This window comes from Atractosteus spatula, chromosome 7, assembly GCF_055471065.1.
Source record: "Atractosteus spatula isolate fAtrSpa1 chromosome 7, fAtrSpa1.hap1, whole genome shotgun sequence".
Taxonomy (NCBI): Eukaryota; Metazoa; Chordata; class Actinopteri; order Semionotiformes; family Lepisosteidae; genus Atractosteus; species Atractosteus spatula.
In genome coordinates, this window is record NC_142712.1 from 13,118,824 (window position 1) to 13,132,919 (window position 14,096).

General features: G+C 41.7%; 1 protein-coding gene across 1 annotated transcript in view; it reads left to right on the forward strand.

Moving 5' to 3' along the window:
- Positions 1 to 4,188: 4,188 nt before the first annotated feature.
- The window catches only part of clpb (ClpB family mitochondrial disaggregase), a 41,082-nt gene continuing 31,174 nt past the window's right edge, over positions 4,189 to 14,096 (forward strand). The window contains exons 1-3 of the mRNA XM_088921336.1: positions 4,189 to 4,757; positions 5,449 to 5,500; positions 10,326 to 10,412. Of these exons, the coding sequence (XP_088777462.1) occupies positions 4,313 to 4,757; positions 5,449 to 5,500; positions 10,326 to 10,412 (584 nt within the window). The 5' untranslated portion in view covers positions 4,189 to 4,312. The remainder of the gene's footprint in view (positions 4,758 to 5,448; positions 5,501 to 10,325; positions 10,413 to 14,096) is intronic.

The window sequence follows — 14,096 nt, forward strand, 5'->3', positions numbered from 1 at the left end:
CTAAATTAAACACTGTAGTTTTAGAAGTGGTGCCAAGAGTGATCTGTTGTACGTGCAATTATTGGCATCAGTGAGAGCCGTTTTGGGCAAACTCATCCTCCCTAACTCTTTGCACAGACAAGTATATGAAAGTATAAGCATGTATATGATAATAATGATTAGTGAGTTTGATGAGTGCAACTCTGCTCTGCCCCTCTAGTTATTTGATCAACGTTCCCTTGTGGCCTCAGAGCAAACATGGCACCTTTTCCAAGACAAGTCAAGGTTTCATGGGAGTGATGTCACTTCCTGTAACATCTCAGTGCCAGTTTGGCCTGTTATAATAGCTGGCCTGACGGTATTAAATATATCTGTGACACTAAAATCTAGAGACATACTGCTTTTTTAAAATACTCTTTACTGTTTTGTAAATGTTGCCCAGTATTACTATAACTGAAAATCTTTTTAGAATTTGTGTACACACTTAATGAAGTTTGGCATTGCATTCCCTCCCCTTTAATAAAATGTAAAAGATATATTTTAATTTCTTGATACTGTCCTTTAATTTAATAATTGATATTAATAAATTAATGATTTAATATCCCATTATCTGTGGTTGAGTATTTTTTTCGCTGATGGTTTCAGGCAAAAATGTTCTGACTTTTCAAATGGAAGTATCTTATAAATTATTCCATGTGTGACAGCTCAAGCTGAATGCAAAGTATGATATTTTTTTCTGATGACAAAAGGGGTATCTGAAGTTTTTCAGCTGGCTGCTGTACTACTGAAATTTTCACATCATCCCTCAAACAACCACTTGCAGCCTTTGGAAGGTTGCATTATAGTTCTATGAACAGACACTTATTGTCAGATAGCTGGCAGAGATATGGATGCCTCTGGGATCTGATTTGCATAAGTGTGACTCACTCAGGCTCTTCAAAGAAACCTCATCTGAACCACGTCACCTGAAACTATCTTCTTTCCCTGTCTTAATGTCCCTGCTTAAGAAAAGGCTTTTTCCAGTTGTGAAATACAGCAAAGTGCTGTTTTATTGTATGAGTCATTGTGATGCCCCTCTTCTCTTTAAAACTCCAAGGCCTTTACTCTGGCTCCTGGTACAGGTCTTTCAAACATACAATCTATCGTATCAGTGCATTGTAATTTACTCTCAGATACCACGGTGTTTGTGCATTTGCGTAATTTCAATAAAATGAGAGGGAACCTCACATGCCCAGCCTCTAAAACAATGAAGAGTATCCTAGACGACAGCATGAATATAGTATGTGTAAATAGACTTATGTTTAATTTGACTTATGTAAAAAAAACATTGGAAAGGAACATCTTTGACGTACTGTATTTGTACATTATTCACTCATCTGTGAGTGGGAAAATTCTAATTTAAACACAGTTCTATTAGAAGATTTGATTATTTAGAGTTTTATTACCTCCTTTGAAGTTTAGCACGGGTTGTCTAATCTCAGTTTGTCCTTACTTTCGCATCTCTTTAAAAACAGGATATTCAGGTGCGTCTCAATAATTCTACTGTATCTTTGCTGTTTGTCTAGAAAATTACTATTTTGTATCTATAACATATAGAAACGGGAAGCCCAGAGTCTTGAGAATCTTAAGATATGCATTCAGACCGATGCTTATTTTTATTTTGTTACAACTGATATGTCATACATACGGTATATTTAATTTGTATGTGTATATTATAGTACATAGAGAATCGGCCAGGATACATTATACGGGCCATCATTAACAAAATACAGTCAAGGTAATATAACAAATGTATTTCAATGAATGCTTCAATATGGTGTATTAGATTAAATTACTACTTGGGAGAGTTTAACAAAATAAAAACATCAGTTTAAAATACACTTAAGAATCTGCTTGAATTAGACTTTGAAAATAAAGACATGCCTGTAAATCCTTTGATCTCTCACAGTGCAGAGTGTTTTCAGTCAGGAGATTAACATCATTTAAGTGTACAGAGTAGAGACAGTGGGCAGCCACTGATAATGGAAAATGTGTCTGAGACTTGGCTTCAAACTGAAGACTGAATACTGGGAGTGTCAGGTGGAACATGAGACACGGAAACTACAAAAAGCAAGGATGTCTGGCCTCCCAGCTTTATTTATTCTCCAATTACGTTTTATTTGTCTTGATACCGGTTTCACATAAACAGGTTATGAAAACCTTTAATTTCTAGGTCCATTACCTGAAGAAAGGTGTTTCAGAGCAAGAGCTAATGTTGAAATCCACTTTAAAACCTGCCTCTGTGAGTAAGAATAAGGTCAAGCTTGTTAAAAGTACTAGGTAGATATGGGCTGGTATTTGCATTGATAGTTTGCATATATTGTTTATAACTCCATTTAGCAGTAGACCACTGGATTGAATGACTTGTATACCCCACTGGCAGAACGTTCATTGATAATTGTTCACTATCTCAGAAAGATGGACATAAAATGAAGAGGAACGAGCACATTCTGCTGCACTGCAAGAAATACTATGGGATTAGACAAACATCATTTCCCAAAATACCAAGTCTAATCCCACACATGCCAGAATCAGGGGGAGGAGGGAGGAAACTCAATAGAGTTGGAAACCAGTATGAGATCTCCTGTCACAGCCTCAAGAACAGACAGTGAGCCTGTCTAACAATAATGTTTTATGTGATGTATGTAAATGTACAGTAATGTTTATAGTGTTAATGTTTATAAATGTAGTGTTAATTGTATCTGCGTTGGCAAACTGTAATTCATCTGTCATACCAGTAAAGCCCTTAGAATTTGAATTTGAGTGAACACACAACTACAGTGCGACAATTAATCATCATCAAAGCACAGGTAGCCTGTATTAGTGTAGTCCATCTTTATATTGTCTTGGCATCCAAGCTCCCAAACACACACACCTAAAGGACTATTGTCAGGGTAAAGCCAAGAATTCTATGAATTTATAGAAAAAAAAATGTGTTTGCATAAGTGAAACAGATGAATAAGTATGAATTCAGCTAAACTTGTTGTTATATGCCAGCCATTTAAATACTGCAAAGTAAAACTCTAACAAAAAGGCTTCATAAAGAGTAAAGTCTGCAACATTCCACCAAAATTGGGGCTGTTAAAAGTGGGTGGTACATTGAAGAATGGCTTCTTTCAGTATGGGTGACATTGTATTGCAAAGGGAGGTCACCAACAACAAAATGAACATTTTCTAAGAGCTTTAGTGTTCCAAGATGTTCTAAAACAATTACGTAGAAACACCAACAGAAAAAAAAAATGATCTAGTTACCTGGCTGCTTCTGTTAAACATGTACAGAAAACTAGAAAAAAAAACTGGGATTTATTTTGTAATGGAAAATTGGAAGCTTTTCCATAATTAAACGTTTCTGTATTTTCCTAGCTAGAAAAACGTATCCACTGCATTAATTATGGAAGGCGTGTTGCGTAAAATATGAAGGGAAATAGCTGAGCGCACAATGTTGTATCTTACACAAAACCTGAAATATTCAAGAAGATTCAATTGAAACAATTACAAGGAGATACGGTAATAGCCATGTTCTCTGGTTAATCTGAATGGAAATGAAATGGAAAATATTAATATGAATTCAATATGTAAGGAAAAGTATTATTATTTTATTTATTATAGTGCTTCTTAATTCTCATTGTTATGGCTCTGAATTACCGTTTAGCACTGAAAACTACTCGTTTTAAGACTGAAAACAAACTTCTATGCGCAATTCTTAACCATTACATCAGTCTGGATTTCTCACTTAAGAAACAAATGTAACCAATCGACTGTTAACAGCAAACACCGTTACTTGAAAAGTTTAACTCGTGTATTATTTAACAAAACACTTCACGACGCAACACTTCGTCAGTTATATCCTCGTCAGCACACAATCCTACGCGCCATCTGGTGTTTAGCGATGATCAAATGAAGAAATGCCTGAGGAGTTGTAAGAAATTATTGCCACATTAATTCAAATTAAATATCAGATATGTTTTCTTGCATTTTGCAAAACACAAAACTGTTGTACTGTAGGTACTGTATATTTATAGCATTTCTAAAAGAACACTTTTACACCCATGGTTTCTGGGATCTGTAGTCTTCTTGTCCCAAGTGTTTCACGAACTACATAGAAAAAGAGGGTAAAACTACATTTCCTATCGTGCTCTTTGAAGCGGTAACGGGTTTCCGCTTTTCCTTAGTCTTATTTCCTGTGTTGTATTTCCTCCATGCTTAATGTCTCGGTGGATATTTAAAATGAACGAAACGCAGCGCTGATACAACGTCACACATTTTAGAATTAAAAATACAAATTACAGGCGCGATGTTACGTTTCATAGGCATGGGGATGTTCTCGGTCTCTAGGCCGATGCTGGTCAGATGCCGAAGGTGTTGTGAACTTCTCTCTCCTCAGATGGGAATGTTTAATGCGACGAGAGTGAACAGAACTGCTTCTGGGAGCGAAAAACATCGCTGTTGCGACACTGATCACAGCTTTGCCACTCTGAGGTCAAACCCGTCAAGGGAGACCATGCTGAATAGCGACTGGAAACTCAGAAATGTCAGAATGCGTCTGCAGGATCACATACCGGCCACAAGGTGGATCGCAAACCTCAGTATCAGGCAGGCCTCGAATTTGTCTGTCCACAGAGGGCGCTGCGACCACCGCTCTCAAGAAGGGAGAGGAGTTCCCCTGTGGAAACTCACGCCGACTGTGATCTCAGTGGCGGCGCTTGCGTGCTGCCTTAAAAGAGGTTCTGATCCAAAAGGTAAAGATGTGTTTATGGTTAAGTTGCTTTCACTACAGTTTCTGTTATTATTATTGTGCTGATGATGAGAAAGAGTGTCGAGATTGTACTTCGCAAAGTTGATTACGTTACAAGAGTTTATTTCATGATGACTAAACACTTAAAAGGACTGTTTTCTCACACCTAGAGATACACTTCGTACACCACACCTAGGAATAATTAAATATAAAAAATATAAAATGTATATATAATGATGAGGCACAGTTGTTAGTGAAGTAAAAATATTATATTAGTAGTATTAAGTACTAAATAGTATTGTATTTCTAAAAGCAACAAGTATTAAAACAGTCATATAACCTGTTACTACTGATCATCTGGTGTAGTCGGAAACATCATTAAGCTAAGATGTGTATTTGTTATTTGACACTTGCTATCACCCTAAAATAATATGGCACCACAATTTAGTTCTGCCTCCCAATGGCACAACACATTCCCTGTGACAGTTATGTAATAAATCCTGTTTCAGCAGTGAAGACTTGACGCTACTGCTGCTGTGTCAGGTTTCTTGTTCTATGGTCATTTTTACAAATATATCTAGATAACAATTAAATCCAAATGACAGCAACAATAATCCTAAACAACAGTTTTCTGTTTCTGGATGTTTTCGTTCATTGATCTATTGATGTGATTTAATCCAATTCTGTTTCACCAGGAGACTCTTTGCTGGAAGCAGCCAGATCCAATAATGTCCAGGAAGTCACAAGGTAACCTGTAACCCAAAACAGGAATCCATATGGCCACGTTACCGAAATGTCTGTCTTCCTTTAAGGAGGGTGATGTCCCACAGGCTATCTGTTCCTAAAGGTTAAACATGTGTGCCACTGCCCCCACAGAGAACATCACCTTCCTGATTTTTAGTATTTTTCTTTGCTACCCAATAGCTAGGAACAGAAGTTTTGAATCTTTGAAGATTTTATGTAAAGCATCTGAACCCTCAGAATAAATGTTGTGCACTGGACCTAAACCCACTTTCTATACAGCACAGGGTCTGAGATGCGTCTTGACTTTGTTTGGGCAGTAATCACTAGTTTAATCCATCCATCCATCTTCTAACCTCTTTCTCCAATTCAGGGCCCCAGGGGAGCCAGAGCGAGCTACAGGGCGCAAGGCTGGATATGCCCTGCAGGGGGCGCAGTCCATCACAGGGTGGACGCACAGACACAAACACAGACAAACACACAGTCACACCAGGGCCAGTTTTCTCAGAAGCTTGTTAATGTGCCGGTATATCTTTGGTCTGTGGGGACCCATACGAACGTGGGGAGAACATACAGACTCCACACTGACAGCACCCCAGGAATTGCTCCAATTGCCCCAGCGCTGCAAGGCAGCAGTGCTAACCACTGTGTTGCCACCTGAGTATAATGGTATAGACGGCCCAGTATAAAAGTGTTTTGCAAAGGCAGCCCATACAGTTGCTGGTTTTGCTAACTGAAAGCTCTTTTCACAAGGGGCCCTGAGGCTGTAGGGTTCAATAGGTGTGTTGCTGACACATCCCTAGGCCACTAGAGGGACCCTAAGACACGTCAGACAGCCTTGTTCCCACTGAACAGAAAAGGGAGGAAAGATGAAGAACATGATCTTTATGCAAAAACATTTTCACTGTCACCTTTCTTTAAAAAATCTTTCCACAACAGAAATGGAAATTTCTGTTTGCCTTTGGATCAATTAAAGTAACAGATTTCAGATGCACACAGAGTTGTGCACATAACAAACTAGTATCTGTTCCCTGGTTCCCCTCTTATTGATGGTCCTGTTACTCTGTGTTTATGCCTGGTTTTCTAGTGATGTTATGGTCAAAGATTGCTATTCACTGGCCGCCTGCTTGTGGTAAGAGTGAGCCAAGTTGTTTGACAATTTAGGTTCATTTCTTGGTAAATAGTGTCAGTACAGTGGCATAGCTCTTGGAGCTGCTGCTTCACATATGCAGCCTCAGGTATCTGTGAATGGAGCTTGCATGTTCTCTCCAGGTTTGCCGGGGTTTTTGCCCAGGTGATCCTGTTTCCTCCTACCTCCCAAGACATATCGGCTGTTTTAAATGATTCCTTTTTTCCATGGTGTCAGGATGGACTGGCCTCCCACTGAGGGAGAGAGCCTTGAACTAGCTTAGCAGCAGCTATATCACCCTGCAGCTCACAACTCGCAGCCCGCTGAAGCTCGGCAGGTGTGAGCCTGCTCAGTAGCTGGATAGGAGACCTCCTGGGAAAGCTGGAAGAGGTGTTAGTGGGACCACCAGAGAGCACCCTCACTCTGTGTGGGTCCTGATTCCCCAGTATTGTGATGAGGACACAGTTGTGTAAATAAAGGCACCATCCATCGGATGAGCTGTAAAACAGAGGTCCTGACTTTCTGTGTTCATTAAAAATCCCAGGTCATTTCTTAAAAGGAGTAGGGGTGATTACTCCTGTGTCCTGGGTAAAGTTCCTCCTGGCCTTTACCAATCAGGGCCTCCTAGGGGCGTTGTGTTGGCTCTGTGGCTAAGGATCTGTGCCTGTGGCTGGAAGGTTGCCAGTTTGTATCCTGCGGCCAGCAGAGGAATCTTACTCTGTTGGGCCCCTGAGCAAGGCCCTTAACCCCAACTGCTCAGGGGGCGCCGTATAAATGATTAACCCTGTGCTCTGACCCCAAGCTTCTCTCCCTGTCTGTGTGTCTCATGGAGAACAAGTTGGGGTATGTGAAAAGACAAATTCCTAATACAAGAAATTGCATATGGCCAATAAAGTGATCTTATCTCTTAATAAACCCCATCTATGAACTGGCTTCATCACTCTGGTCTCCTGCCAACTGATAGCTGGTGTGTGGTGAGCGTACTGGCGCACTATGGCTGCTGTCACATCATCCAGATGGGGCTAAACATTGATGGTGATGGAGGGGAGTCCCCATTATCTGAAAAGCGCTTTGAGTGTAGTGTCCAGAAAAGTGCTATATAAGTGTAAGGATTATTATTATTACTAGCAATGAGTGGATATTCTTCAGTAAGGCCTCTGTAATATTTAAAAAGAAGAGTGGAAACAGTAGTCTTATTTAAACGCGTAGCTCCCCTTTCTTCTTCAGCCCATGAAGTTAAAACTCTTGGTGCTCCACAGCCCGGCCTGGCTGGTTCCGTGTCCTGCCTGCCCCAGAAGAGGCGACTGAAGAATGTGAGCCCCAACACAGGGAGCATTTCAAACACCGGGTCCGCAGAATAGGACCTCTTCTGGCTTCACCTGCCAGGGCACACCCCCCGGCCCAGACTGAGGGCAGACTCGAACTCTGCCCCTCCGGCCCTCAGAGAGTGTGAGCCGGGCAGCCCCGTCACCAAGTCACTCACCCTGAACTTACAGGACAGGAGGGGGTAGGCAGCCATCTGTCAGCAATAGAGCCAGGGCCTTCGGCTGCAATGCTAGACTCCTTCATACAACCGTCAGCCTGTCCGAACTGCAATCGCAGTTCACGTTCTAGGTTTAATAAAGGTATCAGCCTGACAGTCCATGGTAAAATGTTTGATTTGTGGGGATCCTACCTGGATCATTTACTTCAGTATTTCTGAGGTTTGGTAACTGAGAAATGTCACACAATACCACCTCTTTCCCCCTGTGTGTCATTAATTCATCAGTTACATTATTCAACTTCTAAGATTAATCAAATATTTATAGAAGGACAAATAGTTTAAAGTGCTTTTTAAACTCATGTTTAGAGCTGGCATTATTGCTGGGTTTTATTTTCTACCTGGCCTCAATATTGCCTTCTTTATGTAATCGTTTAGCTATCCATTGTATTTTGCCCATCCTGATGCGTTACCATAAACTGATTATTCCCCATCAATTATTCTAACAAGAAAAAATGAATCAGATGCTTTGAAATGGTTTATAAGAAAGGTGTATTATAGGAAATATACTGAGTCAAGGGTCCCAGACCCACACCTGGTTCACACATTTTCAGTTTTGATGTGCAATATTACCAGTGGACTTACAGGATACAAGTGGTGTAACGAATGGCCAATTGGTAGAACAGGAGTCACGTGATTCTTGGCAAATAATGGCTGACAAGACCACTTAAAACAGGCAGTGGGTAAGTTGGGTAAAATCGTACCGCAGCCCATCATTTCCCCCATTTGTCTTTGGAAGCATATTTCATTTAATTTAGAAGAATCTCTGCTCACACTTTTATCAGCATCATTCCCAATTCTTGTATGAAATATATAATTTCAGCCCTCAACTTTTTTTTTTTAGTATGTCCTTTGGAATCGGTTCCGTCTTCACCACATCGAAGTCTGGGGTGTAACGCAGACGTTTTGCCTCTGCCGTCATGTTTATCGTTGCAGATAAGAAAAACGGAGCTGTGCCGAAGTGAAACGCGATCGTGCAGCCTGCGCGTTTGAGACAAAAGTGGAGCCCAGCCATTCCTGCTGCGGTTCGCTTTAGGTTACTAGGCGCTCTTGAAAGGTCACTGCCCATATGGTCGTGGCACCCAGCTGCTGCAGAGCTCGGATATGTTAAGTGGTTTAGTTACTATTGCACAGGTTGTAACAGTTTTAGAAAGCAGGCAGGTAGAACGAAAACCTGTTTACAATAAACACGGGCCTTATGTACCCAGATAGTGTCCCTGAATGGAACAGAATACAGGAACAGAAGGGACATCTTCACGGGTGTGGAGAACTGCCCCATGTTTTAGTTTGAGGTGGGGCTCGACAGAGTGGAAGGGAGTTTTTATATTGGGGCGAATCTCATTTCGGCTCCAAGTAAGATGGGGTCAGAGGCCCCCTTCTTTTGCATCCTTTTTTTCTCTTAAAATAGACAGGGCTTGTTGCAAAAGGGTGAACTATTATGTTGCTCATGCAGTGGGAGGATTAAGGAAAGTATTTTCCTTGTTTTGGCAGTAACAGCCACGCTTCATTTTCCTATTTCTTCATAGCTGCTTAAAACCAGTCTGCTCTCTGCAGACAGTTAACATGGGAGCTGTGAGCTTATCTGTCTCTAAGTGTAGACAAAGGGTCTCCACCACCTGGGTAAATGTGGTTTTTAATGATCTTCAGGGAATGAAATCCAGTTTCCAAGCGAGGTTCAGGATGGATTCTGTGCCTTGATGGTAGCAGCTCTTGCCTGTTCTGTCGCACAATATATCCATCTTCCTCAGGTCCAATCCTCAATTACGACAGACCGACTGATTCTGTAGGTCTCCTTAATTCAGCAGCAGCCTGAAGCCTAGACTTTAGGGTTTCATATGTCCAGTTAAGCCTCAGTTGAGCTCATTTAACCTTCCTCCTAAGGTCTTCATAGCCTGTAGAGTCTTCACAGTGTGTGCAGAACTCTGCAGTGCCGTGTGTGATATTTTTATTTACCTGATTAACATGTGCAGTAATGTGGTAATTTGGGGTTAAGTACATTTTGGAAATGTCAAATTAAGGAGTAAAAAAAAAATTGGTTTTGAATTTTAATTGAGATATCTGTTATGTTGTTCTTCATCACCTTGGTTTGCCCTTTTCTGTGGGATTAATGATGGGAAACACACATGGTTTTGCTTTTGCTGGAAAGTTATTTTCCTCTGCAGGCTGCTGGCTGAAGGGATCGACCCCAACTACCGGCACCCACTGGGCTGGACCCCGCTGATGGTGGCAGCCATGAACCATCACCACAAGTAAGAATGGGCAACACCCGCCACTGATATTCCTCATTTTTAATTGTTTTGTGTTCAATTTCACTCTTCTTCTGAATGTTTCCCTGGTTGTTAATCTCAGAGCCCGCAGTTTTAACACATGTAATAGATATGTATGAGCCATCCCCACCTAAAAGGTATTTGGTGATGGTGATGAAGGAGCAGTGTCATTTCACAACTGCAGTTTTCCACTGGGTTTAATAGACAAGATGGCTCACTGGTTATTAGTCTGGATGGTCCAGTTTTCTCTGAAGTATTGCATTCAGATCGGTTACTTTCATACTGACTGATATTTTGTAGCCAAATAAGCAAAATCTATTTTTATATCACCGGCAGCTAGTATTAAACATTTATCATGTGTTTTCAAGTCCAACATTGCCATTATGACTTTGTTTCCTTAATACAAAACAACGTGCTCTTGTCCAGAAGGTGGCGAGGACAGTTGTGGGATATTGCCGTTGAAGCAATGGTTCGATACGTCATATCGAATAAGTGCTCTGTGGTGGTGCAGTATCATTGCATCAGCTCTGAGGAAAGTTTAAAATAATATCATTTAAAGCAGTGGTGCACAGCGCCAGTTTTGGAGTTCTGTATTGTCTGCCTGCTTTTATTCCACCTCAATTAATGACCTAATTCAGCAAACCATTGCCTTAATTGGACCAATTTAAAGCTTTTCAGACACTGATAATTTAAAGAGACCCAGAAAACACGCTGGATGTAAAGTGACAATACAGTGCATAGCCCCTACAGCGCTAGGGGCTAGGACAAGGAAATGTCAAGATTGAAATAACACGGGGGCCCAAGCGCCCATCTACTTTTGATTTCTCGCGCAGCCCTCGGGCCTTGTGAAGTGCAAAGTGCACCTTTCACATCACTGAGTGCATTCATGAGAAGGCAAAGAGACACCCACCCCAAATTCAATTAACCTCCTCCATTGCAAACATGAAGAGGGAATCCAATTTAGGAACGTGAGCCACTGGTGCAAATCCTTCAGAAAAGAGAGAGTTACTGACACAAGTTCGGATGGTAAAGTCGCTGCCTCTTCAAAGGCAGCTGTCTGCCTTTTAGGCCGTTCCACTTTCTTAAATCTTTGTAAAGAAGGGATTAGTGATACCCTACAGCCACAGTAGTGCGCTACATACTGGTGGCACACTATGTCATTTGTAGTAAAGTACAATGGATGGACAGCTTAGGGGATTCCAGAAAAGATACCAATGCCCAAGATTTTTTGGAAATATATATTTAGACCACTGTTAAGGCCTTTACCATGACAGTTCCCGTCAGCAGGCCTATGAAGGGATGTGCATTTTTTAGTGTTTTTTAATGAGGGGATCAATTCATTTATCCTAACATGACAGCTAAGTCTTTTTTCATTAACTGAGATTTTGTTCATTATGGTTTCCTTTCAGCCTCAATATTTTGTGTTTGACTGAAATATGGTTTTCATGTAGCATAACGCTGTCTAGAAGTGAAAATGTTTACTCCAATGACATAGAGGTTTAAGACATTTCCTGTCTTGAGCAGACTTAAAGTTCATGGCAAGTTTTTGGTTGAACGTTGTTTTTGTCTCGGGCTAAGCTGTTGTTAATTCCACTACTGTGTAAGCTACTGTTGTCAGACGTTTAAAAATCAACTCCTCTTACTGTGATCAGTCTTCATTTCTAAGCAGGTATCTCAGTGTGCAGCTCACTTGTTGCTTTTTCCAGTGTCATTTCATTGAGGCTTCATGGTCAATTAGTCAGGTGGAATAAGATTTCAATAAATCGTCTTGATGAAGCTTAATGTCTCTTTTCGCATTCTTATCCTATACTTCTGCAATTTATTTAGTATAATTTAGACACATAAACCACATCACAGGAAGGTGAATCACTGGTAGCTTATCCCACGTTAGAGGACTATTGTGACTTCTTCACCATTCACTTCCATTGGTTCTTAACCATGAACAATTTTTTTAGATTTCTTGAAATGAGGAGTCAGTGTTCAAATGTAATTTTTGAGAAAGTCACCAACGGAACAGAAAATATCTATCTGACTATCTTTACATACATCACTAAAATATTTTTTTACAGTCAATGCCGAAGAGTCAGTGTTCACGTAATTTTCTGAGAAAGCCACTGACAAACGGAAAATAAATGATACAAACATTTTAGAGGGAAAAAGACTATCTCTGCGTCTATCCCCCAAAAATATTTTTTACAGTCAATGCTGAAGAGTCAGTGTTCACGTGTCATTTTTGAGAAAGTTGCTGGCGGAAAGGAAAATAAATACCACGAAAGAATTAATGGTAAAGAAAAGTTTAGGGATTGAGTAGCAACTAGAATTTGATTGGCGAACTCTCTCCTTTCGGGAACGCAGGATCGCGGTCGTTCGCGCTGCTGCGTTGCCGGCAGGTCAGGGGCCGGGCCTCGGCCTCAGCGGACGGGTGCGAGGCGGAATCGGAGCGCTCGCCCCGACGGGCCGCGGCCCTCGTGTGCCGAGTTCGTGTGTGGCGCGGGCTTTGATGCCGTCCCTGACAAGCAGGAGTCGTGACCTCCTCGAGGGGCCCGGCCGTCTGTCCACCCTCCTGCCCCTGGCAACCCTGTCTCTGAAGAGGAGGGCCGTGTTTGAGGAGCTTTGATGTCGGGAGCGCAAAGGATACGCGGTGTGGGGAGGGACACGGCAGCCTCTGTTTACACTCTGAACTGCGCGGGGCTGGAAGAAGACCCCCTGTCCTCTCTTTTTTTTTTCCCCGAGCCCCTCGGGCTGCCTTTGACTCGGACAATGACCGGCGCTGGAGTGGAACGGTTGTTGACTGTTCCAAGTGACCGGAGCAGTGGAAGAAAAAGCTTAATTCTCTCTCCTCACTTGGAGAAGGAGAGGAGAGAGAAAAGGCCGCCAAAGTGCTGGGCTTTGGAGGGGGATAATCCCCCTCCGGAAACTGGTGGGAATGCTATCAGTTTGCGAAAAAGGTTAGGCCCCTAGGTTAGGGATGATAAGGTAGCCGCTAACGGTTCCATTAATCGGTCGCAGGATGAACTTGGGAGTTCTCTGGCTGAAACAAAGCAGCCTGCAATCTTGTAAAACAATCGCCATGCTCACTTTTTATTTTTCTTTGTTCAGCCCCTGTAAATAGAGCTTGTGGTTCCCCTCCACCACTGTATGTGTAGAGCTAGGAAGAGCAGAGTGGCCACTTAGTCACATACCTGTTCTGCTGGGCAAGGAAACAATTGCTCAGAATGTAAACTGAGCCATTTCCTTTTTCTCTCCAGTCTGGCATGTTTTGTATACACTTGTCTTTCTGAGGCAAAAGGGCTTAGGAGATTAAACCTGATAGACACCCTCCAGGTGTATCTGAACTACGTAAAATACAAGCACAGGATGCAGACGAGGCTCAGAAATGGCTCGAGTTCATTCTCGGAGAAGAGCAACAAGTGGAAAGCCTGAAGTCAGTGAAGGACTTTGACAATAGTGTTTAAAGGGTGAAAACCTCATACTAGTTCTGCTTAATTGTTCAGCATGTATATTCTAAAGTTTTTCTTTCCCTGTCAGAGTCCAGCGATAGCGATTGACAGTAGAAGCAGAAAAGCACAAAGAGGAGTTTTCTCAGGGCAGTAAAATGCCCAGACTCTTCGAAACGTAACCAGTATCTGGCTTGGAAGACCACTGGATTTCGCCAGTACCAGCAGA